General features: G+C 44.9%; 1 protein-coding gene across 2 annotated transcripts in view; it reads right to left on the minus strand.

Annotated features, from left to right (window-relative positions):
• Positions 1 to 242: 242 nt before the first annotated feature.
• GPC3 (glypican 3) overlaps positions 243 to 26,984 on the minus strand; it is a 265,507-nt gene continuing 238,765 nt past the window's right edge. Inside the window, exon 8 of one of the 2 annotated variants that reach the window (XM_054040724.1) lies at positions 243 to 6,156. In XM_054040724.1, the coding sequence (XP_053896699.1) occupies positions 5,987 to 6,156 (170 nt within the window). In that variant the 3' untranslated portion in view covers positions 243 to 5,986. The remainder of the gene's footprint in view (positions 6,157 to 26,984) is intronic. The other variant, XM_054040725.1, reaches the window with a different exon arrangement.

Raw genomic sequence — 26,984 nt, forward strand, 5'->3', positions numbered from 1 at the left:
TTGCCCATTCAAAGTCAGGATAGCGACACATTCATAGGGCAGCAGGGGGAGACTGCGTAACTCAGCCCAATCTGGCCCCTGCCACCAGCGCGACGTTCACTGCAAAAATGTAACAAAATCAAAAAAGCTCGAATGCGTTCGTTTTCTGACTTCCTCTCAATGGCTAGCGCATTGCAAAGACCCAACTGAGCAGGAAGGGCGTAGAGTCGGTGATCAGAAAGTTTAGAGGATAATTTGAAGGAGTGTTATAATGGTTCCAGAGACTATTTTTGACAATGGCAAGAAGTTTTTGTTAAAAAGAAAAATCCATGAGAAACATTCCAAAATCATTGTTAACACACAAACACACAAAAACACCACAGGAGAGAATTCAACAGGCTTTCGAAGGTTATAATGTGTTGTTTTAGAACCTTGGCAGATACAGGATTCAAGGACTGGTTTTGGGGATCTATTATCATAACAAGGTTTCAGAAAAGATGGCTTTGCTTAACAGCATGTCCGTACAAAGGAAAAACAGGATCAGCATGCTACAGAAGAGACTGTCAACAAGGATTACTATCACATTGCAGATTGGGATGTTACGGGATACAGAGAAAGGTACAGTAGGTATAATTCTACCAAGCGATACATTACATCAGAGTCTCATCATTGAAAAGCTGATGTCACACACCATACTGGCTGATAACTTAGCTACAGAACATTTCAGTCAGGACAGAAAAGCCCGGGACAATCCCCTGCTTTGGTAGACACCATCATTATTCAACAGCCAGCAGGTTCCAACACACAGTGTCCAACCCAAGAGAATGGTCCATTTCCAGGCTCCAAACCCCCAAAGCCAAAAGGAGCGCTCGGAGAAGGAGCAGAGGGAGAACTGGATTGCCCACTGGTGGCCTGAAGGCCCCTTGAGAGAGGCAGGGCTGTGCGCCGCAAGGGACGCCCGTCGCACGGGGTCTGTTTCAGTGTCAGTCCCAGGTCCGAAAGAGCAGGGGGCAGAAAGAGGGTTAGAAAAAAATCTGTTTAAAAAATATGGCTGAACATGGCTGGTTCTCTCCCCGCCCCCCTGCCACTGCTGAAGCCAACAGGAGCTCTGCTGAAAAATGGACTAGATTGTGGTTTGCCCGTATGTGGCTTGGGGCCTAGGGTGTGGGAAGGGAATAAGAACTCTCCTCCCATCACCCCTATTGCAAAGCCCAAGTAAGGGCCGGACAGAACTGCAGGCCCTGCTACCCACCCGCTCCCTCCTGGGAGCAGCTCAGCAGAAGGGGGGCAGGGAAGGGTGGGGGTAGTTGCTGCACCCTTTAAAAAGGCTGTAGCAAATTAACCCCTCATGCAACCCCAGAGCTCTGGCTGTCACCGGCCCTGAGATACACCATGGTTCCCAGTGCTCTCCCTGTGGCAAGGGGCTTTCTGCGTCCCTTCCTATGGGCTGTGCTTAGCAGCGCAGCTGAGTCCAGCACCGGGGCTTAGATCTGCTCCTGCACGTCAAAACCCGGGGCTGGGGCCCCCTCGGCCCTCACAACGCTCCGCTGACTTTGGGCAGGCTCTGCGCTGCCACTGGGACCTGTCCGTGCGGAGTAACATGCAGGATCGGGGCCTTTGTAAGAGCGGCCTGGGAAACTGGGGAGAAATTTGCACTCTGGAGTGAGCCTTAGGGGGTATGGTTTAAAAAAACAAGTAAGCAGGAGGAGGGTGAATGGAAAAAGGCAACCCTCTGTCTTGTTCCTAGAACTATCTGCGCTTCTTAAACAGCCGGGAGAAATAAAGGCCAAACAGTATTTGATGTGTGTTTAGGGCAGAGTCTGGCATCCTTGCTGCCTCCCCAGGCCAGTCTGTAGCCAGAGAGCCTAGACTCCTCTCATTGAAGAGACGCTGCTCTTAGACTTCAGCCTAACTGAGACACCCTCAGACCGTGTCTCTGCTGGTGGTGGTGCGGTGTAGTCACATGCTGCAGTGAGCAGGCAGAGTCCACACTCACTGCAGTGGGTTGCTACCTGCAGCCCAGAAAGGCTTCAGCAGTGAGGAGACAGCGAGGAAAGGTTCTGGAAGCTACCCGCTGCCAGAGCCTTTCACTGCCCCGAGGCCAGGCTCGGGCTAGGGGAAGCAGCGGGACACTACACAGATACTAACAGCAGTGTTTCACCATCTATGCTGCTATTTATACATGTGCTAGCTGGGGGCGCGGGGTTTGTACTCTAGGTGTAGACCTGCCATCTGGAGACTAGAGGCTCCTTCAATATGAATACTCTGTTGAGTGGTATTTGACACGTGTAGAGGGAGCTGAGCCACCTTTACCATTTGGGGCTATTAAATCCACGAACACTGGTTAGTATCAGCAAATGAAACTACGTACAGATGTGGTCTCCTCATCTCAAAAAAGATATATTGGCATTAGAAAAGGTTCAGAGAAGGGCAACTAAAATGATTAGGGGTTTGGAACGGGTCCCATATGAGGAGAGATTAAAGAGGCTAGGGCTTTTCAGCTTGGAAAAGAGGAGACTAAGGGTTGATATGATAGAGGTCTATAAAATCATGAGTGGTGTGGAGAAAGTGAATAAGGAAAAGTTATTTACTTGTTCCCATAATATAAGAACTAGGGGCCACCAAATGAAATGAATGGGCAGCGGGTTTAAAAGAAATAAGAGGAAGTTCTTCTTCACACAGCACACAGTCAACTTGTGGAACTCCTTGTCTGAGGAGGTTGTGAAGGCTAGGACTATAACAGCGTTTAAATGAGAACTAGATACATTCATGGAGGTTAAGTCCATTAATGGCTATTAGCCAAGATGGGTAAGGAATGGTGTCCCTAGCCTCTGTTTGTTAGAGGGTGGAGATGGATGGCAGGAGAGAGATCACGTGATCATTACCTGTTAGGTTCACTCCCTCTGGGGCACCTGGCATTGGCCACTGTCGGTAGACAGGATACTGGGCTGGAGGGACCTTTGGTCTGACCCAGTTCGGCCGTTCTTATGAAAACAGGGCATGCAGAGGAGACATTGTATGGAGCTGTGATCCTGATAGAAATAGAGTAAAAGGGTGTTTGTGTTAAAAGCAAAGGCCGGGTTGTAGCGTGGCTTACTAAGGGGTGAAATTTGCCCCTGTGCTGCAGGCCAGCACCAGGGGTGAATTTCACCCTAGAGTGAATGAGAAGAGTGAAAAATGTATTAAACTGAAAGGGCAATAAACACTCAAGCTGTACAAAGATGGTTGAAATCTATCTCAAGCAGGCTTCTACTATACTCAAATGAGAGAAGGACTTGGAATTCAGACTGCCTTGCCAAGAAAGTTTGCAAATAATTGAAAGGCTAGACTGGAAAAGAACAATGCTCGACTCCTGCTATATTGAGGACTAGTTTTCAAAGCCCCCGAATCTGAATAGAAACCCAGGACCACCAGTAAAATGAGATGAGAAAGAAACGTCAAGGTCAAAAAACGACTCAGAACATTGGTGTTGGAAGGGTTCTCTCTGGATTGGTTGATATTATGGAATTTGTCTTCCACCTGGAAGATGTAAATACTGAGGGATAGATTCCATCATCCACTCTCAAACCTAGCAGTTGAGTCCTATTGATCTGGATGTTTAAGAAGAGTAGGGGGTGGCAGCATCAGACCCTCACTCATAAGACATCGCTTGCAAGGGTAGAAACAAATGCAGTGGAGCTCCACAAAACCTCAGTTTTGAAAGTCTTTAACGTTCTGGAGGCGAACCGCAAAGATGTTGCTGATAATTAAAAGCTTTGTAAAAATGGGGGAGGACGGACGGGGACCAAGAGAAAGATTTGAAAAGGTCACCTTTAAACTAATGTTTATGTGCAATCAATTTCTGTGCAAACATCTCCAAAAGTTCCCCTTTGAGTTCAGCCTGAGCATGAGAAGGGGAATCTCTTGGGAAAGTTCTGCAGGAGAGAACCCACCAGTTAAGGACAGAATGGATCTTCTATAGCACAAACACCATAACCATGGGGTGACTCACCCAGGCAGAGAAACCATGAGATTGGTGCTAACAACCTGATGCTCCTATCCCCCTGGTACAAACATGGAATCATTCCATTGCAGTCAGTGAGTTTTATACCAGGGTCAGGCCCATCAGTTTAAAATAACAGCTGGATATTTTTCACCTTTTGAAGTTATCCTGTTAAAAAATCTTTGCAGTTCACTTTTCAGAAAGATATTTACTTAGTAGCTTTTTAAAGCATTTAAGCTCTGAGACACAAAGTATTTAAAGCACACATATAATACAGTGCTAGGGCTACCAACACCTTAAGCTGAAATATACAGTCGTTCTGGCCAGGCACCAAAACAAACTTTCCTTGCCCCTAACCCAAAAATGTCATTGGGTTCTAGCCCAAAAGCATATGCTGTCCACTGTGCGCTGAAGACCACCAGTCTGGATTGCTGATGGCCTTCCCCAGGGCAGCCAGTTTCAGTTTCCAGTTTAAAACTTTCCTATGCTTTAAATGTGTGAAAGAGGGATTTTGATACGTTGTCCACCAAGAAAATAATTATTTTAACAAAAATAACATACACGAGAAGGTTCAAATAAACGTCTTATTGTGCTGTGTGCGTGTCTCCTGCCAGTCCTTGCTTTTAACCTATGCAATGGGTTGGAGGCATGTTATTCAGCCCTGCAAAAGTATGGCACAGCACCACCCTCTGTCCTTTGTCTGGAGCTGTGTGGGCACATTTCCTAAGGAAGAAGAGGGTTTGTTCCTGCAGTGTGCCAAGACACACGCACCAGCTCCAGCTGACCCAGAATTCGGAGACAGGCTGGCTGGCCGCCTCTGAAGGGGCTTCCCAGGAACTGTTTGGATTCATGAAACACAACGTGCTGATGTTGTGCCCTCTAATGCCAGAAGCACTGCTCTCCTCCTGTACGGCCATTGCCAATACAGCCTCCTTGGAGACAGGACAGTGGCACATTCCGAGTGTTCCCAGGCCACCAGGAGGATAATCAAAGAGAGCATGTCCCAAAACAACCTGCTGTCAGCAGGGCTGCTTTGATTTAGCCATTTTTTATTCCAGGGTAATTTAGTCTTTAGGCTCAGCCCAGGAATAGCCCCAGGAGGCAATGTGCCACCTCTCAGACACAGTTCTGCCTGGCGCCACCAGTCGCTGGCTTCCTGTTTTCCCTATGCTGGCTGGTATGTTGGCTCCACCCATTTCCTGCTCACCTGCTCTGGTGGGCGGGAGATAAACAAGCACCTACTCTTGGGGCCCCAGACTCAAGATGCAGCAGCCTTGCAAGGCGGAAGGCTGGTTCTTACTCCCGTGTGTAAGTGCATAGTCACAGTCTAGCCCTAAATGTTTAGGGTCCACCCTTGCTCCCTATGAAGTCAATGGGAGTTTTCCTACTGACTTCACAGGTAGCAGAATCAGGACCAGGGAGAGGAGAATTTCTGAAATTTGATCAGTTGGGCCAGTGGTTCCCTTCTCTTCCTTAATCTCCTTCCCCATTTTGGACTTGCACTCTGTTTCTCAAGCCACCCCCTGGCCTCACCATTATGTGCCTGGCAAGTTTCCCAGGGATGAGTATTAAATTTGGAGTCGGTGCCAATGCTACTTAAACTATAGACAAAACCTGGGTTAAGTCAAACAAGAATGGGGGTCTGATCTTTGGTGATAATATTCACTAAACCTTAGATGCTACTCTAGTCCATGCATGGTAAATGAACTCAAGACAAAATATGGATTTCTGCTTAACAGGAATGAAAATTCAGCCTTCGTAAACTGACATGAACATAACGTAGTATCACCCTTCCGAATTATTTTTAAAAGCACTACATGGATTTACTAACACTGAAATTCACCATGAACCAGCCCCTGGGGGTAAAGATACCGTTTTATTTTACAAAACAAATGTAAGTCATTCCCTTAATCTTTGGAAGTGTGCCTATATTGCAGGAGGAGCGGGGTTCAGAATGTTTTCTTCAGAAAGAAATAAAGAGAGACGTTGATCCCCAGGAAAATCTGCTGTGGCTACTGTACAGAGTCAATGGGCCCACAGAAGAAAGACTGCCATGAAAACAGCAGTGACAGGAACATGCTTCCACGTGGTATTGCCTGAGCCCAGGTTGTGAACCGCGGTATCACCTTTGCTTTGCTGATTCAAAAGTTGTTTGTTTGAGGGACCGTCATCCATATCCAAATCATAAGCCAGCTCTGAAAAGGAGAAAGAGAAAGATTGTTACTGAGCACAGCGTACCAACATCTGGCCTGACGCTCTGTATGGATTCCATATTATTATGGGACGGCCTAGAGGTCCTCACTGGGATCGAGGCCCCATTGTGCCGGGTGCTGTACAAATACCCAGTGAAAGAACACATATGAACTCCATTTTTTAGATGGGGAAGAAGTGCAAAGAGATTAAGTGACTTGCCCAAGGTCATGCAGGAATTGAACACACATCTGTTGAGCCCTACTCCAGTTTGCGAACCACAAGGCCACTCCTCCCCTAGGGAAAACTCCCTGTAGTTAGGGATTCCGCCGGATGCTCACACGGGGTGAAATCCACCTCTGTGCACAAGGCCAGCACAGAATTATGCTCTGCTCAAGGCTCAAGACAAGGCGTAAGGGGGACCTAAGCGGCAGCTAGGCCCTGAACTAGTTCTCAACTCGATGGCGGAGGTCACCCGTTGAAAACCTGCATAACAGATGTTAATCTCATACCGGGCCCAGCCATGCAGAGTTTTGGCAACATTAATGTAACATCTCCCGCAGCAGCCAGGGTCTCAACGGGTGGGTCTACAAAACCACTCAGCGCTGGTTTCATTTTGTTCCCGTTGGATTTTTTTTTTCAGTGGGGTGTGGGGGGGGGAAGGTTACCACAGATGTGAATGGGAGAAGAGCTGGACCAATGCTGGGCACACTTGAAAATACCACCCAATGTGAGCTTCTCACATATGAGAGCTTTAATATCCTTTGTTCTTCCCACCACGGGGCGTTAGAAGCATTGATCCCTCCATGTTTGCCCAGTGCTTTCTGAATGTACGTGCCAAGAACGTTTGTCCCTGTGGGAGTCGGGGGCTGCGGATGAGGAGGGTGTCACTGGAGAGCTATTTCCAAAGAAAATCAGCTGGCCTTTGTTTAAAACAAAAATTGCGTCTGGCTTCCACACCGCCCACGTTTGCAGAAGCGGTGAAGAAATCCCAGTCACGCTAGTTCAAAGCAAAAATCCAGCATACGGCCGATGCACCACTTATGTCCTATTTGGAGAGCTTAAGCAGGATGGAAGTGGTGCACTGCTCAGGCCTTGCCCAGGGGTGAATTCCCCCCCCCTTTTCTTTTTTAGCTTTAAAATACGCGCTCTCTGATGCCTTTCATGCACCTGTTACGTTGTCTGCATGCATTTTCAATGACCAGATGCAAAGCAGGACCTAGTGTTGTAATACAGGAACCTCCAGACTAACCACCTCCCACTCAAAGGATGGGGAAGAATTCTTCTCAAGCCAATGTCCCATGTCAAAGAAAACCCTCTTCAAATCTCGGAGACACCTGCGCAGCTCCAACTGCTGACTGGTAAAAGCGCCTGTCCCCTGACAGTGGTTGCAAAGTCCCATCGAACAGTAAATCCTAGATGCCGGACTTGCAGTGAAGAGACAGAGGGAAAGAACAACAACAAAGCCAGACAGAACAACCCAAACAGGGAACATTTCGCAATACTTGGCTAGAGAAGGAAAAGCAAAGGCAGTTTTTGGCCTGCATCGACAAAAGCCTCTGGAACCTAGAGCCCATTTGCAGCAATGGAGAACCAGGCCTTCAGTGCGAAGGGGACGTGGAGTTTTCTGTGCAAAGTTTCCCCAGCTTGTTTTTTTCTGCTTTGCATTTTTGTTGTTGCCTTTTCCCTCCATCTCTGCGCTTGGGGCCAAGCCTCCCACGATCTACTGTCCACTGCGAGCCAATTAACCCATCGCTAGGGAACACTGATTTGCATTGTCCCATTTCGTGTCACTAGAGGCGGAGTCCCACTGATTAACACCGGCAGAGACTCTGGCCCACAATCCATTCAGTGGATTGGCTCAGTCCCCTAAGACAGGGTCAGTTTGGATCACCACTTGGGCAGACCAAGGCACTTACTGGCTAGTGTCAAAACACTCCCCCACCCCCCTTGAGAGAGGAGCCAAGTGATTAAAACACTCAAGCAAAAAACCCAACCCCATCAGCCTAATAAACATCACGGCCAAAGCAGTGACAATATGTCTTAACCAATGTACCCACACACACAGCAAAGCAAAGCAGAAAGACATTAGCACGGCAAGTGAGTCAATCATCAAAGGAAATAATAATCGACAATTATTGAAAGGACACACACCCACGCACGCACACACACACACACACACGCACGCGTACGCAAACGCCAATTGTCAGTCTCTCTAACTCATCCAAGAGATTCCCACTGATTTCCCCCAAATCGTCTTCTCCCGCAGTCCTCTTTTCTATATGCTCTCTTGCTCCAGAGAGCTGAATGCAGACTCAGCAGCGTGTGACACAAGCAGAGTTGCGATCCTGAAACTGATAGGCAGATAAAGCCCATCTGTGCCCTGCAAGAATAAAACTTCCATCAGCCTTGCAGCTTTAAGGATTCCGGCCCTTGGCAGACAGAGAAATGGGAGATTGCACCTTTCACCTTTAATAGTTCAAATTTATCCCAGGTCAGTAGTGACCAAAAATTGTTACTATAGGATGACTCTTTGGTGACCTATGTGGAACAAAATGGTCTCCGTTCAGGTCTCAATGGAAAGGCATCTGCATGATAAAATCCACAAGAACTCTGGCAGTCTCAGCAGACAGGCCAAATATATTTATTTGTATTACCACAGCGCCTAGGAGCCTTGCTCATGGACCCAGTCCCCACTGCGCTGGTGCTGTACAAACACAGAGCAAGAAGATACTCCCTGCCCCAAATGACTTACGATCTACGTATAATGCAAGAGGCAACCGCTGGACAGGCAGACAGACCAATGGGGGAGTACGAGTATGGTATCAGCGATAGACAGGGATCTCACCACACGAGCGGCCTAACCGTTGTCAAGTTTTTTGTAGGCTTCAGGCAAAGTAGAGTTTTAAGGAGGAATTTGGAGGAGGCCAAGGAGTAGCTTGGTGGATGTTTATGGGAATCACCTTCCTGTCAGGAGCAGCAGCAGGGGAGAAAGCGCAAAGGGGCTTGTTTGAAGCTCTAACAAGTTGGCGATGGAAGCCAGCATCATGGGTCGACAGGAGGCGGGCACTGACATCTCAGTACTGAAGGAGAGACGATAGGTAGAGTGGGGATTGACCATGAAGGGCTTTGAAAGTGAAGACAAGTAGCTTATTGCCCTTGGACACTAAGAGGTGGTCCCGTCAGTAAGGTTTGAGTCACAGTGGTAAAATAGCACAACTGTTACCTCTGCCATATCTATCCTGCGGAGAAATAAGGCATTTTAGTCTCCAGAACTGATCATTTGGTACCTTTCACATGGACCCTGGCCTGGGAGAACAATGAGAGATCCTGTTCCTCATGGCAAATTCCTCTGTGGGATCCGTGACTGAAGCAGTTCTGGAATCACATGGAAATACAGACTTCCTACCCAGAACGTTCTGTGCAGGCACGGGTGAGAGTGAGGTTAGGATGTTTTCATGAGCTCTGCTCATGAGGAAGGCTAAGATTTTGTCACGGATATTTTTAGTAAAAGTGAGGGACAGGTCACGGGCAATAATGAAAAATTCACGGAAGTTGTGACCTGTCCCTCATTTTTACTAAAAATATCCAGGATAAAATGAGAAGCCTGGGCAGCTGCGGGGGTCCTGGGAGCTCCAGGGTCCCCCTCTTCTGGGGGCTCCAAACTCGGGAACTCCAAGGGTCCAGCAGACAGCTGTGGTGGTTTCCGGGCCATCTGGGGCTGCGAGGAGCGGCGGAGGCCCCCGGCAGTGGGGAGCTCCGGGGATCCCCCCTGCTACCCGCGGTGGCCAGGAGTGGCAGGAGGTCTGCCTGCAGGGGACCCTGCAGCTCCCAGCCGAGGCTGGCTGAAGTCATGGAGGTCTTTGGAAGTCATGGAATCCGTGACCTCCGTGACTAAATCACAGCCTTACTCACGAGCCACTCTTCTAAGAAAGGGCCAAAGATACGCAGGTAGCCGTCCAGGAGGACAATCAAGAACAGAAGGGGAAAATGAGCTGGAAAGCAGGGGGTTCTCCAAGAAGACCTCACTTGGGTAAAGGAGGTGTCTGGGGGTGAGTCAGGAGACAGGTCTGCACAAGAGGATGGTGAATGCTGGGAAGGGGCAGATATAGATTGCAGCATCCTGGTGAGAGTGGGAGGAGAGGAAACACTAGCTTCTCCCTGTCACAGAAAACGGCAGCTTCCCTGTAAATAACAGAGGAACATTCAAACAAAGCAAAACTTTAAGCTAGCAAACAAGAAAAAAATCTCTGAAAACTGCGCCTGTAAGTTTGGTAATGGAATATCTCACCATGAATGGTGATCTCCGTCAGATCAGTGGCAACGGTTACGGTTGGCTTTCAGTCATGAAATACCACTCTGGCAGAAAGAAGAACAGGAGTACTTGTGGCACCTTAGAGACTAACAAATTTATTAGTCTCTAAGGTGCCACAAGTACTCCTGTTCTTCTTTTTGCGGATACAGACTAACACGGCTGTTACTCTGAAACTTGTCACTCTGGCAGAAACAACGACCATATTTCAATGCGGTTTAATAGACGTATGGCTGAATCTGCTTAAACGCCAGCAACTTACATCTTCATTTGCAACCTATTTTCAGAGGAATGATTACATGGTTTGATTTAATAAATTGGTAATTCAACTACTTTGCAGTTAGCCTTTTATGGAATAATCAAATGACACCATTGCTGGTACATTATTCCACTAGAGTAATGAAAATCTAGCTAAGAAGAACGGAAACTATTTACCTGTAATTGCTGTTTTCTGAAGGTTGTTCTCATGTACACTCATACTCTCACCACTGGTGCGTCTGTGAATATAAATATTCCATTGCACAGTTTTCTAAAAAACATTAAAGTGCCTCTCTACTACTGAGGCAGAGTCCTTGCTAGAGCTGGTCAACATTTTTTCCAGTGGAATGTTTTTCTGTCAGAATTGAAAGTGTCCACACAAATGTGTTGATTTTGACAGAATTTCATTCAAATTTTTTAAAAAAAGATTTAATAAAGTCCTTCTCGGAGCAAAACATTTTGATTTTTTGTTTGAAATGACTGTTTGCGAATTGATTTTTCACATTATAATTAATAATATATAGAAAGTTAAAGGTCCAAATCAAAACAAAACATTTCGATTGACCTGAATAAATTTTATTAAAATTTTCTTTCATGGGAAATTTTGAAATTTGATAGTTTTGTTCCAGTTTGGACAGAATCAGTTTTGAAATGGTGGAATTTCCTGCAAAATGGAAATTCCGCTTGCTGCATAGCCGTTGTCTTTACCAAATCTCATGGTTCCTCTTTGGCCAAATTAAAAGGAAAAAACAGACTTTTAAAAAGCACACTAACAAATTCAGAGAACTGGTAGGTAAGGTGCCATGGGAAGAAATCTAAGGAAAATGGAGATCAGGAGATCTGGCAGTTTCTCAAAGAGATAATATTAAACACACAACAGCAAACTATCCTGATGCTAAGAAAAGATAGGAAGCATTGTAAGACGCCAATCTGGCTCCATCAGGAACTCTTTAATGACCTGAAAATCAAAAACAAATTCTACAAAAAATGGAAACATGAACAAATTGCTAAGGATGAATAGAAAAGTATGTAGGAACAAAATCAGAAAGGCTAAAGCACAAAACGATTTATACCTAGCAAGGGACATAAAAGACAATAAAAAGAGGTGCTATAAATATGTTAGGCGCAAGAGAAAGCCGAAGGAAAACGGAGGTCCACTACTTAGTGGGGAAGGAATGACATCAAAAAGGCTGAGGTGTTTAATGTCTATTTTACCTCACTCTTCACTAAAAAGGTTAATTGTGGCCAGATGCTGGATACAATTAATATTAACAACAAGGGGGGAGGAACAAAAGCCAGAATAGGAAAGAACAGGTTAAAATTTTTTAGATATGTTAGATATATTCAAATCAGCAGGGCATGATGAAATTCACCTGCGGGTACTTAAGGAACTAGATGAAGCAATCTCAAAGCCATTAGCGATTATCTTCAGGATCTCATGAAGGATGGCAGTACAATTGTGTGAAGAGGCTTGTGTGGCAAATTTCAACCACTGCCCAGCTACCTTTGAACTTCTGTGTTTGGGTAGAGCTTTGTTTTAAAAAGACTTTGTGTTGTTTCCTTCTCTAGGTATATTTGTGGCTGATGGAGTATTTTTAGGCAGATTGATTTTGTTGCTCACTTTTGTCCCTATTTTATTGCCCGATTTTCATGACATAGGGCATTAAAGCTAATTTTTGTACAAATAAATAGTATTTCTGTAACTGTATATTTGCTGTTCTGAGTCCATTCTGCTTAACTTCCAATAAGCATGTGGTGTCATAAAATCTACTTCGCTACCCTAGTCAAACAATCAGGAGGGTGTCTCTGGGGTTACCAGATAACCTATTTCAGGCATAACCCTGTTCAAAAGAAGCATAACAAATGAAATCAAAGTTCTAAAACACAGAACCCAGAGTAACTATTTTCCTAAATCAGATCAATTCCTGAAATGGCCCAAAGAGAGGCAAAAATGGATATTGTATTGATCAGAATTGTTGCCCTTATTAGTACAGACATATACGGTGCCACTGATGGTATTTTATTCTAAGCAAACCTGTGATGGAGACTTACAGTATCTAAAAAAAGTCACCTTCAAGGAAAGAGGGGGAACCCAAATACATACTTTAAATAATTTTAAGAACAATCAGTTTGTATTTACTACAGTAAAATAACCAAATAGGCTTCTTATTAACTTTCCTACTTGTATATCTGCACTTTCTAGCTATCCCCATCTTCATGCTTGTAAACTGTCGGAGTTGTTATGCACCCTGTACAATGCAACAGTTTCTGCTACAAAGCAGCCTTTTGGTTTTGCAAAGAGATTTTTTCATTTACACTCCAAAAATCGGTTTCTGCTTATAATCAGTCCAACGCTGTCCAGAGGGTATTTCCAACAATCTGTACTAATTACACACTCAGTCTTCATTTGTTTTTTGCCCTTCTTGTCCTTTGGGCTGCAGATTAGATAATCCGCTTAAAATAATAGTCAATCATTAGCACTGCTAGTGTTTCTGAGGGAGGTTTTGCTGGTTTTTTTACATGCAAACAGGGCAGACTATGCAGAGTCATCTACAGTCCTTACCTAGTTTACGAAACTTCTCCAGCTGAGCACAAACGACTCCCCCGTAAGTATCTTTTGCAACAAAAGCTACTTCTAACACAGAGCTGCTGTGTGTCTGCTCCTAGCACATCAAAAGCTGCGATCATCAGTCCTGCTGCAACATGCAGTGTGGATGACACCCATGAACGACATAAACTTTAAAATATGGGCTTTCCAGGTCTATCGAATGAAGGCGTGACGTTCTGCCACGGATTAGTATTAGAATTATGTGTGTTATCTCTGCACGAGTTTATCAGGTACAAATCATTAAAACACCCTCCTTCCTGAACTGCAGTAATTTTTGGAAGCATCTTCAAAGTCAGTTAAAGCAGAGTAGATTGTTTTCGAGTTAGCATAATAAGTTCCATTGCAGCTGGCATCAAAAAGCCAGGAGGATAAGAATTGGCATGTAGGCAGCATTATAGCAGGCATGCACACTCATGAAGAAACCATATTTATGCCCGGTGAAACACCATAAATGGGTAATGTATTTTTAAGCAAATAACTGGAAGCAAATGCCTTGCAAACAAAGGAAAATGACATCAAAGAGGACAATGCGTTGCTACAGCAGGCTCCCCCAGACCAACAGGCAGATCTGCTAGCAAAGCCAGGAAAGAAGAGCCGATATCTAGATGCCAAAGCTAGAGAATGTCATTCCACAGCCAAGCATCTGGGCCTTTGGCTGCCAAGTTTGCACCAGCAGATGGCTTCAATGTTGGACCTAATATAGTAACATCCTAATAACTGATGTCCAGGCATGAAAACTGCTCAAAGTGAGGCACTTAATAAATCTATCGGTGCTCTACCACTGTGCTGGGTGTAGCGTGAGCTCTCTATGCTAAAACAAAATTATTTTTGTCTAACACCCCCGCTACTAAAATGGGGTCTGTGGAGCACTGGTGGTACACAAAGCGCTTGCTGGGGACATGGTGCCAGCTCTCTTTGCAGATGAGAGAAACTCAGCAGACACCAGGAGGGAATGGAGAGCAACAGTGTGGCAAAATGTTCTCAGAGAGGACACAACGTGTAGGACATCGACAGCAGCCGGAAATAGCGAGAGGGTCAGCCTGGAAAAGCCAGCCCCACACACTTTGCCACCATTACGCTCCACATAAGCACTTGCTGTCATTGCCAGATGGATGTTGTGAGATTTTGGCATGGAGGGGCTGGAGCTTCCTACGTGACCCCAACCAAGATAGGATGGCCTACAAGATACTTTCTCTATTCATAGAATCATAGGTCTGGAAGGGACCTCAAGTGGTCAGACAGTCCAGTCCCCTGCACTCAAGCCAGGGCTAGGTATTATCTAGACCATCCCTGACAGGTGTTTGTCTAACCTGCTCTTAAAAATCTCCAATGATGGAGATTCCACAACATCCCTAGGCAAGATTAAGATGTGATCTGCACTTAGGAAAAGTTTGGTAAAGTCTGGGGCACAAATGTTCAGGACCCATGAAAGATGAGCACATATTCTAGTACCATAACAAAAAATATGATAAGTGATGGACAAGGTAGTAAGTACCTATGGCCTGACAGTCGAGTGGTGGAACAAGTGAATAGGTTCCTCTATTCAGGGAATCTAATTATATTGGACAGAAGACGTGACAAAGGAATCAAGAGAAGAATTGCAAAAACTGCATTCAGCAACTTCCAAAGACTTGTCAAAAATTAAAACTGCATATCTACACTAGACTGCTGAAGTACTACTTAGGGTCAACTCTCCCATACAGTTTTGAGAGCTGGACACATAAAAAGGACACTGAGAGACGACTCGGAACATTCGAGTTTTGGTGTTATAGAAGAATGCTAAAAATTAGCTGGCTAACCAAAACTACAAACAAAGTGGTGACAAGAAGGATGAATTTTAAAAGAGCACAATTACATGAGACCCTCAGTAAAAGAATAACATCTTTTTGTTGACACGTAGCTCACCAATCGCACAGTGCTTCACTTCTGTATTCATACTATCCAGCAAGATTGCAGGCAGACCAGGAAGAGGAAGAAGAGAGTCAGAAACATTGGAAATATCATCAGATGAACTGGTATCCAAAGCAGAGTGGACGTTCTACAACTCTGTCGAGACTGCGAAAGATTGAAGATGGTGGCCGACAACCTCCACAGTGAAGAAGAAGAAGAAAGAAAAGTCAAACCACTGTAGATAACTGCATCCATGCCAATAGCTCTGCCCTTATCTTCTTCTACACCCCTGCCTACTTCATTTGCTCTTCAGTCCTATCTGGGCCCTTCGTTTCCTTTGCACCTCTATCCACGTCATCACTTAGATCTAGAACAGCATCCTAAAGAATGTATGTACACTGTGACTGTGTACCCCATAAGGCTTTGGGGGGGTGTGCTTATAAATGTATGTATGACATAACTGGAATATGTTTTGTGCTGCCTGTGCCATGTAACATATCTCCGTAAAGGTTCTGGTCTACTATATCTATTCATCCTATTTGTACATATATATCATTTTCTACTCGAGGTTAAGAATATGGGCTGTATGCTTGTTTGGTTTCTAAGTAAGCTTTGGGAGGCATTTGGTCAGCTTCTTTAGGAAGGAATTCGCCAGGTTAAGTACCTGATCAGGAAACACTTGGAGAACAATGCAGCTTGGAATGCTCCAATCCACATAAGAAGTCTTCCTGGAGACATGCAAGATACCATGTGGACAATGGCTTCGGCCTGTAAAGACTGAGTCATGCAGGGGCATGTGACTTGCCCAGGTGACTCCAGAACTCCATCTTGGAGCTGGACTTTGCATAGGAGGGAGGTCTCCACCCACAAGAGAGTCTATTGAAACCCGTGGGAGACCCCTCCATTTGGTCTTCAGCTGGCTAAGGAAGGAGCCTCTCCACCCCCCCAGGATACTTGAAGGGAACTGGAACAAACGACAGTAACTACAGGGAGTGTGAGTGATTGCTGGACCCAGGCTAAAAGGAGATTAGCCTGTAAAAGGGAGTGCTCTGGAACTGGTGAGGAACTTATCTGTATTTAGTTTGATTAGACATAGATTTGCGCATTTTATTTTATTTTGCTTGGTGACTTACTTTGTTCTGTCTGTTACCACTTGGAACCACTTAAAACCTATTTTCTGTATTTATTAAAATCACTTTTTATTTAGTAATTTACTCAGAGTATGTATTAATACCTGGGGGAACAAACAACTGTGCATATCTCTCTATCAGTGTTATAGAGGGCGAACAATTTATGAGTTTACTCTGCATAAGCTTTATGCAGGGTAAAACGGATTTATCTGGGTTTAGACCCCATTGGGAGTTGGGCATCTGAGTGCTAAAGACAAGCACCCTTCTGTGAGCTGTTTTCAGGTGAACTTGCAGCTTCGGGGCAAGTGATTCAGACCCTGGGTCTGTGTTGGAGCAGACAGGAGTGTCTGGCTCAGCAAGACAGGGTGCTGGAGTCCTGAGCTGGCAGGGAAAACAGGAGCAGAGGTAGTCTTTACACACTTAGGTGGCAGCTCCTAAGGGGGTTTCTGTGATCCAACCCGTCACATACAGGTCTGTCTCAACTTAGTGGGGGTTCCGTTCCGCGGTTAGCATGTAAAGCGAAAACCACGTATAGCCAAAACCCCATTGAGTTCAATGGCGGGCGAAATTGCCCGCACTACAGGTATAGTATTAAAACTGTTGTTTTTCTCTTTTTTTGTTTTTGCCGACCGCGTAAAGTTGAAATCGCGCATGTTAAATGCGCGTAAGATGCGACAGATCTGTAATGCTTTCCCCGCTCTGCTCCTTCAAGGAGCTGAAATCCCACCTGTTTCTCAAGGCACTAACGTTACACTGACCATCAGCTAGTTGTTTTGGTGATTGTACGGGTCTGCACTTTACCAGCTTGTGGTCTTACATGATTAGCCTTTGGGAGCAGAGAACCTGTTACCCCTCCCAGCTCTCTGACTGGACACTATGCAGTACCCTGAGTCTCCTTACAGTAAGAGACTTAAAGAGCTCATTGTGTTGATCAAGAAGATGATCAAGAGATGGCTGAATTACAGTTTATAGGTATCTTCCCGGGGAGAAAATACTGGCACTAAAGGGCTTTTTACCCTAGCAGAGAAAGGCAGAACAAGGACCAAGGGTTGGAAACAGAAGCCAGACAAATTCAAATTAGAAAAAAGGCCCACATTTTTAACAGCATGGGAACAAACTACTCAGGGAAGTGGTGGATTCTCCATCTCAGGATGTCTCCAAATGAAGACTGGTGCCTTTTGGGAAGACATGCTTTAGTCAAATACAAGTTACTGGGTTCAATACAAGGTGAAATTTAATGGCCCATGAGATGCAGGAGGTCAGACTAGATGACCTTTTGGCCTTAAGACCTAGGGTTCTATATGACCCTATTTACTGGAAGGTGTCAGTGTGTGTACATCTCACGTACACGCACACATCCACAATTTATAAAGATAGACAATTTCATTAAACTCCACTTCTTATGTTAAACAGACGTAAGTACTGTGGAGAACACGGAAATTTCTGCTCACTCCTACCCCAAAATTACAACACCCTGGCTTTCCAGTACAAACAGATATTTAAGCAGGAGTAAGTATTTGCACGTTTGGCTTATGAAACTGATGCCAAGTAGGCTCCTTGTGCATTCTTTACACACTCACACCATTATCCAGCGGTGCTGTACCATGATACAGTAGGATACCACTGCACATCTGCTCCTCCAGGAGACCCTGAATGTTCGTAAACAGACAAGAATGATTGTATTTTACCGGGGAGAGTTTACCCCGCGGGCTGTCAGCGCTCAGATCCTAGAGTTCCAACAGGTTTATTAACTGCCTTATTATGGAGAAAGTTATAATGCACTAACTGAGGGCATGGCATATGCTGTGCCAGTCCTGATTCTTGTGCATGTCTAGTCATATTTTGAACAAGCATCCAGAGCATCTATGTGGTTTTGTGGTTCCGTCTCTCTGCCTCCTCAGCACCAATTTATGGGGTGTTCCTCTTGGTTAATGGCGAGAAAATAAAAATTCATCTAGCCACTGCAGGAGGAGAGGGAACGAAGGAACCAACAAAGAACTCCACCAGCTAAACACCACTCATCCATCATCTGTGACCTGGCCAGAGAAACTCGTGCTCAGAGGTGAGGTGAGAAATAAAACTGCCTTCCTGGTAAGAAACCCAGGTGAACTGGTCTCAGATTAACTGATTTGAAAACCAAAAGCCCCTTCTGACATGTACAGCTCTTGAGCTTCTGATTGGTCCATGGCATGTGCAAACTGCCCATCAGAACATGCTTTTACAGACAACCCGAAGGACACACGTGTTATTCTAAGGACACGACTGATTCTGGGTGAAGATCACCCAGGACAAATGCAATGCCCTAGCAACACTTCTGCCCTACGTGGCAGTTGCACAAGACAGCTGCAGGTGGAGACACCACAGAGTGGGTCTCCACCCCCCTCGTGTGCCGTGGAAGAGGTATCCACCCAGCCCCTCAAGCCAGCTCTGGGGTGGGGGAGGGACGGCACCCACGGGCCCAAGATTCCATGATTCAAGTGCGGCAGAAGGGCTGCAGCTGTTAACGCCGTAAGTGCTACGTATAAGCATTCTTACTGCTTCCCCTCCCCACCGAGTAATGGCTGTGGGGGAGGGGATGCCATACTGCAGTCCTGTCCTGACCGGGGAAAGGGGGCATGTGTGTGCATTTTACCAACATAAAGCTTTATTATTCGGACTTTATGCAGGTAAAGTGCATTTCACCCTAAGCGACCGACCAATTATTTAAGCAATGTCCGTGCATTCGTTGGTTGGACCTCCATTATAAATGCATCACACAGCGACCTCCATTCCTTCCGATATCACCCGATCCCATTTTCCAACCCCGCTCTGGTCTCCAGAACATCCATTATGAGCCGCTCCCTTGTTTACTTTGCAAGGAGCACTCGTTACATTGTTTTTCAGACCTCAGTGTTTTTCTGGATTTACCCTGAAGAGAATCTGGCACCTGCATTTGCATTAATGATTTTTCTCTGGCAGTGAGTGAAAGAGCTCCTGAGTTGTACCGCAGAGTGGATTAATGAAAACAGGTTTAGCAAAAGGAGTTGGTGTAATCTATTAAAAATTAACAAATGCCATTTGCATTAACTGGAAGCTCTGGAGTCCTTGTGTTGTAACAACACAGGCCAGCAGTCTTCAGCCAGAGGTGCAGGTGCACTGCCGCCGGTGCACACTGCTACCTGATCTGCACATGTTAAAGATTAAAGGGGGAGGAGAGAAGCAGAAGAGGGAGGCACATAGGCAAGAGAGAGAACTAAGAAGTACGGGAGAGAGAACACGAGAGTACACACGGAAAGCAGAAAACAAAGGAGGGGAGAGGGGAAGAGAGAAAGGGCAGGAAAAGGCAAGATAAATGAAAGGAAAACAAGATGGAGATGTGACGACCACATTATCATACTGTGCGTGGATGAGATGGGGAGCATGCAGGGGGTGGGCCTTGACAGGACATCGGAATTCCACAGTGGCTCTGTCCCAAGATCCATCTAGCCCAGTATCCTGTCTCCCGACAGCAGCCAGCACCAGAGAAAGCTGTAAGAATCCTGCTGTACCAGGTGTGGGATAATCTGCCCCTGACATTCAACCTCGTCCTGATCTCTAACAGATCAGCGTACGTCCTGAAGCTGATCTCTTCATCTCTCTGCCAATAATGCTGTTATTCATTATGATCACTCTGGCTATTCTTGTTATCCATATAAATGTCCAATCCCTTTTTGAGTCTTACGGAGTCCTTGGCCTCAATGTCATCCTGTGGCAAGGAGTTCCACAGTCTCATTGCATATCATGTGAAAAACTATTTCCTTTCATCCATTCTGAAATTATGAACTAAACTTCCAGTGGAATGAATCCTAATTAGAAGAGTCTTATGGAGCGCCAGATGTCATCCCTTGAGACCAGCCAAGCAAAGGAACGTTTCTCAGCTCCTGGTCAAGGAACTCACTATGGTTCCACTGAACCCATCAACATTTGACATTTTTCTTTGTGACTCGTTATACCTGGAAACTAGACTTGAGCCTTGCCCAGGAGTTGGCAATTTTGGTTCTTCGAGCTATTATGTATAATATATGGGTAACCAGAACCATGTCCTTTTAATCAGAAAAGGACCATTGTAATAATTGGGCCTACATATTTACCCTAATTGTGCACTCAACTGTGAAAAATAAGAGAAAATTCATAAAATGTCACAATAACCTAGAACAACAAACACTGATGGGAAAGGGTGCAAAAGACAATGAGAGACTGAATTCCTCCATACCAAAAGGCCTATTGATCTAGTCCAAGGATTGTGTTAAGGTCATGCCTGGTAAACAAGAACAGCGTAAGAATGAAAAGCAATGAACCAAATGGGGTATGTCCAGGGCCGGCTCCAGGCACCAGCCTGGCAAGCAGGTGCTTGGGGCAGCCGCTCAGGAGAGGGGCGGCACGTCCAGGTATTCAGCGGCAATTCGGCGGACGGTCCCTCACTTCCGCTGGGAGCAAAGGACCTCCCGTCGAATTGCCGCCGCAGATCGCGGATTTTTTTTTTTTTTTTTGGCTGCTTGGGGCGGCCAAAACCCTGGAGCCGGCCCTGGGTATGTCGGAAATTAGGCCTAATCGTTGGACAAAATGGTGAGAGGATGGGCCATTCCACCCATCACTGCCTTTTCGAGTCCTTAAGAAAGGGGGAAAGCCGGCTTCTGTGACAGGGGTTGACTGAAAGACAAGAGAAGGGGAAAGAGCAAGGTTCACCATCACGGCTTCCACCCCGACCATCTACTGGGACCCTGGACCTTCTTCATCTTAATCCTGAGAGATGTCCTGAATAGACCCAGCCAGAGAGAGGGAGTCATGTGACATCGCCTTGCCCACTGGCTCTGACTAAAGCCTGACCACCACCCGGAAGAGGAGATTTTGTCACACGCACACACAACCTGTGCATCCTTTCCCCTCCCCACCCTATTTCCTTTCTTTCCTAGCCCTCTTCTTTTCCCTTTTGTTTAACCAGAGTCTGGCTTAGTTGGCCAAGACTGTATATTTTGCAACGCTGAGGTAAGCCCATGACCAGAAAGACAGCTACATGCAATGCCTTTCCCAGCCCGAGGCGGGTGCAAGGTTGGCAGATCTCAGAGTGACTGATAAGACCGTGGGCTGGGCCTGCATTTTTCCAGCCATGAGGTTGCAAGTGAGAGGCAACACCAGAGACAGAAGCTGCATCTTCTAGCTGTTCTTTTCACTCCCCTCCCTCTTATATTTGTGTGCAGCTTGTTTCGTCTCAAAGGAAGCAGGATCAGACTTTAACAACAGCCCCAGCCCATCTCAACTAACTTCTTCTCTGTTCCCCCAAAGGACAGTTATTATCATCTTTACCATCAAACAAGGGGGGGATCTTTCAAAAGGCGCTCTCCAGAGAAAAGGAAAGGGAACAAGGGATGTGGTTAAAATGACAGCCTTACCTAATACCTTACATTTCAACGCTTTAACTTCCCCTCCAGCCTTCTTTCCTGTATTTTTAAACAGTCCAAAAGATTTTTAATGGTGTGTTTGCCATGGTACTAAGCAGGCTCAGGTGTCTGTATATCAAATCCCAAACCTTGATTCAAACTGTTTAATGTGGGACAGTCACCGGGCCATGTCAACGCCTTTTGTCTTTTGGGCCCTTTAGTCCATCCTAATTAATACAACAGGATCCAAGACTTTATGCAATGTACAGATTTCATCAGAAACCCATAAACACCTGTCATCCCCGTACACTTGCTGTTGTCAGATACTACCGGTGTGGTGCTCTGCTTTCTCCTGTTGATATCACTCGGCTGCGTGCGTGTGTTCCCTCTGTGTGCTGCCCCAGCTCTGCGTAGATAGCTGACCCAGCAGACCTGAAGAGACCCCCCAATAACCACAGAGTCTAGTAAGATGCAAAGCCACGTCGAGTAGGTTTATTACGATCTCAGACACAATGGCAGTTCCCCGTAGATTACATAGTCTACCGGGCATACTACGAGAAAGTGCCTCTTGGCAAGGACCCGGCTCAGTGGCGGGACTTTCCACTGCCCCCGTGGCCGGACAAAGATACCGCCCCAGGAATACATTCTTATACACAGGTACAAACAAGTTACACATCACTTCTGACGTATTGAGGTGCAACCCCTCTACGCAGCAAGGTACAACCTTGTACATGTTGGTTCGATCAAAACAACTCTATCCATCATTTTACCCTTTTGCCCCTGTCATTGGGATGGGTCGGCCTGTTCCATGTTATCTGTGGAATGTTCCAGTATAGTGTGTGTGCTGATATCTGGTGTCCAGTACCTGTTAGGTATGTCTCTTTTTGCAGCATCAGCCCTTTCCTTGCCAGCTTCTGTGAGCAGGGCCTGCCTCTGGCTCACAGCTTAACTTTGCTTTATGTTAGCAAAAGTCTTAACCATTACTTTAGTTCAGGCCTTAGGCCTCATACCAGGCCTCTGATACCAAGGTTTATCTCTCAGGGCCTCCTCTTACAACACTTGCAAGGAAAAAAATCTGTAAGTGCTGCCTTTTCATAGCTACATGTTGGAACATACACGTACATAAACTTCCTAAAATGCATAATTAGCATTGGCAATCTGTCAGTCAGATTCCAAGGGGCTAGAATGCTCAATGCCAAGGACAATATCTATGTTAAGTATTCGGACTATGACCCAGGTATGTAGGATGGTAAACAACCAGCTGGGTAAGGACATACCTGCTCAACCCACTTATCCTGCCGGCAGGTAACCTCATGCATAGTGGTATGCAAACATCTGCTAAAGGCTTTAGCTTTGTCTCAGCTACTGAAACATTCCAGGAGTTCTTGGTATTCTTAACCCCACCGGATCAACTGAGTGGATGAAGATAAAGCTGGTTTCTATTCACTTTTGGAAAGCCAGGCTAACCAGGAGGTACGTTTTCAAAGCTCTGTGCAGGGTAGAAGCAGCAGGTGGCCCATTAAAGTCAGTGGGAGTTGCAAGGCTAAAATAATGTACAACTTTTTAAACAGTATTAAGCTATTAAAAATCCCCACCCTGTATTCAAAGAATGTTAAAGCAGCTGACTTCAATCTACAAACACACAGAAATGCCGAGTGCAGCATAAAACCTTTTCTTTACCTGACTTCCCTTTGTTATATAGAAGAGGGTGGTTCAGAGGAATCTTCCTTTTAAAAATAAATGGTAACAAATGGTCTAAAGTAAGGGCTGTGTGGAACTCAGCAATCTGCTCATGGGAACCTTTCCTCAGTTTCAGTTTGCAGAGTTTGAAAGAAACCCACGGGCTCCCCAGCTGAGGCCTGGTTTCAGATCAGAACCAGGTAGTTTTGCATGGTTTCAGTCACAGATAGACCCAAGTTAAAACCACTTGCTCCCCAGAGTCTTAAAAAGTTCTGACCCAGAACCAGAGCTGCAGCACTGAGCCTACGCTCTCCCGCTCTTCTCAGCTTCAGATTCAGTGCAAGGGATAGTTCCTCCAAACCTTCTCCTCCCCTCCCTATTTAAGCACCTGACTCTGCTAGGAAGGCCAGATAGGAGCAATCTGATGGAGAAGGGAGCTAACCCAGTGCAGGTTGGGCTCAGTCTCTGCTTCCGAGCAGCCCCAAAGCACCTGTATTTTCAGTTCCCAAAAGAAACCAAAGAGAACAGAAGAAGTGGAACAAACGAAGAGAATCAGTTGGCTCCCAAACTCTATGGGTCTGATCCAGTGCCTACTGAGGTCAATGGGAATATTTTATATTTATACACATCTGGGGATAAACTGGGAAGGGGGTTATCGGATTCTGAAATGAACAAATTGGGGAGTTCTAAAGAGCCCGACAGTGTCCCATCTGTGGACAGCTTGTGAACAGTATCTTCTCTAAAAATCCTGGCACAAAACAATATGAACTTTCGATTGTTCTTATGAAAATAAAGTGGTATCAGGAATTCTGAAAAGCCACAAAGCCTCTTTACTCAAAGTTCTTACACTCAGAAATGGAGAAAGATGAAAGAAAGAGGTGACAGCAGAGCAGTGAGAATTTGAAAAGCAATGTGGTTACAATACTGATTGGTTGAAAGGTACGAATAAAATAAATGAACCATGCTCTCCAGCTCATGTCCATAATGATGCTCCGGGGTCAGTCTTTGGCATGCAGAGATAAGTGAAGTTCCACAATCTCAGTGGAAAATCAAAATAAAGAATTTGCGTAAACCGGTTTGTAAATCCTTTACAACAATATAAAATCCTTTATAAAATGGATTACAGAGATTAAAGATAAAGTTTCCTCAAAAGCAAGCCCGTGCCCAAGGTCTCACTGCAGTGTAAGCATTGTAGCTAGCCAGCGCATTCTGTTCCTGGTGGACGGTCACCTTCTAGCATCCCTGCCATGGAGACAGAGCAGTCTGGAATGCGGGGCCATAGTAAGGCTCTGGCCAGCTGACTTCTTCCAGGACCAGGATTCAGAGCCCTTTTCTAGCTAACAACAGATACTCTGTTTACCGTTTGGAATTAGCACAGCTTTTCCCTTGCCGTTTTCTCCTGGTAACTGAGCTAACTGCAGGAATTGCCTCTATTAGAATATTCAGGTAGAAAGGACTACTTCATATTGATGTACTCTTTGGCCTTTCCACTTGGATTTTACTGTAGGGTTCCCCTAAGTGAACCGAGCTCTGAGCACAGAGGAGGACATTATCTCGAGTGTTTCATTTGTTTGAGCCTTTGAACGGATTGCATTTGGTTCATTCTGCAGTCTCCTTACACTTGGAAGAGCTCTTTAATGTTCTGTTAAGAAATGCCTGCCAGTTTTCTAAACTTCCCCCGGCATGTTTTTGGTGCTGCCTTCCTCGTATCTAAATGTTTAACCCCATTTCAAGTGAAGAAGCAGTGAGGCGCTTTTGTTTTGTGAACACAGAGATAGCGCAGGCTAACAGAGCTGGTCGAAACATGTGCAATCAGTTTTCCATCAAAAAAAGCTATTTCAATAAAACTGAAACCGTTCACAGCAGCATGCTGATGTCAACAAAATTTTCTGCTCGAAAAAGTGAACGTGTTTCACTTCAGCTTTACAGTTTAGATTCAGATTAAATTATTAATTTTATTAATATCATTATAATATAAAAGTCAAACAAAATGTATCGATGGTCCAGAATAAATTTTGGGGTGGAATTTTCATTTCACAGGATATTTCAACTTTTCATTCGATTTGGAATCAAAATTTGTTGAAGTGTCAGAATTTCCCATGCAATGGAAACTCTAGTAACAGTAATTATGCGGCCATCTATGCGTGTTCTATGCAGGGTTTAGATTACCTTGCATACTGCTCCCAGAATAAGAATTATAATATTCAGAAGTAGATTCAAATGGATAATTTTTATGAATCTTTCAGCTGGAGTTACAATTGATACAAAATCCTAATTCCTAAATTAGCGAGTCTAGTCTACTGTTCTAATAAAATTAATACCCTTTCAAATAAAGTGGATAATTGTCCTATCTTTTGATGAAAGTTGTGTGAGCACCTCCCATATGGTGTTGAAAATTCACTCTGCAGATTCTTCCAGCGTGCTGTGAATTTCCAGCCCTATAAAATACCCCTTTTTCTTTTTCTTGGGCTTTGCACTGCTTTTCATTGTCACACCACCAGCTCTTCCACTAATTCATCCATCAAAGAATGTTTCTTGCCCATGAAAAAGCCCCCAAAATCGTTACCTAAAAGTGCACAATTAAAAAGTGAACCAAAAAAACACCAACAAAAGCAGAATCAATGTCCTGCTGAAAGAATAAATATGACCAAAAAAACCCAAGACAGTGAAAAATCTTGTCTTGTGTGTTCTAGCACCTACATGTTACAGGAAAAATGAATTAGCAGCCTGCTATAGGAAATATCTTACTGATGTAGTACAGCCATGTAACTGCTGTTTAGAGATACTAATCTCAAAAGGCAGAACAGAGAGAGTATTTTTCCCTTTTTTTTTTTTTTTTTTGTATCAACTCACCTTAGCTGAAAAGCACATTCAGATTGTAATTATGGGAATGTCTCATCTGGTAGATTTGTAAACTCAGCTATCAGCTTGAATTACTGAAATTAGCAAGGCTAATTTAATGTCACTATTCAAAATAGTGCAGATTTGGAATTTCTTAATGGCCGTAGGAAAAGGAGTCTTTATGCATACTGCAATCTAGGCTTCATTCTTACCCTAAATTCCTTCTCATAGATTTGGTGAATGCCCTGTTCTGTAGCCAACACAAACTCTGTCCAGTAAAATAATGTAAGGACTCAGAATGAAAAGAGATTAGCTGTTCCCTGCTCCTGTTATTTTAAAGCAGAAATAACTTTGGCTTCTACTGATTCATAGACAAAGCTTGAAATGCAAAGCATGCTCAACTCTAGATTCAGCATGAAAAGGGCCTTAAAATATTCCCGAGTGCAAGTAATGGACTTATTAAAGGGATGAAAAGAGGTACTTTTCACAGAATCCCAAGCTCTTTAGTCCTGTCATATCAATAATCTTGCTTAAGAATTTCATTCTATTTACATTTCTTCCCCTTCAAAATATCCTCACTGACTCATGTGGAATAAAAACATTTATACTTGTAAAACATGAATTTATTTCTGTTAATGCTCCGTGGCAAGCACTGTCAAATGTTAGTGGATCACACCAAAGTGACAATATGTGTAGCTTGTATAAGAGTCTGTATATT

This window comes from Malaclemys terrapin, chromosome 9, assembly GCF_027887155.1.
Source record: "Malaclemys terrapin pileata isolate rMalTer1 chromosome 9, rMalTer1.hap1, whole genome shotgun sequence".
NCBI lineage: Eukaryota > Metazoa > Chordata > Testudines > Emydidae > Malaclemys > Malaclemys terrapin.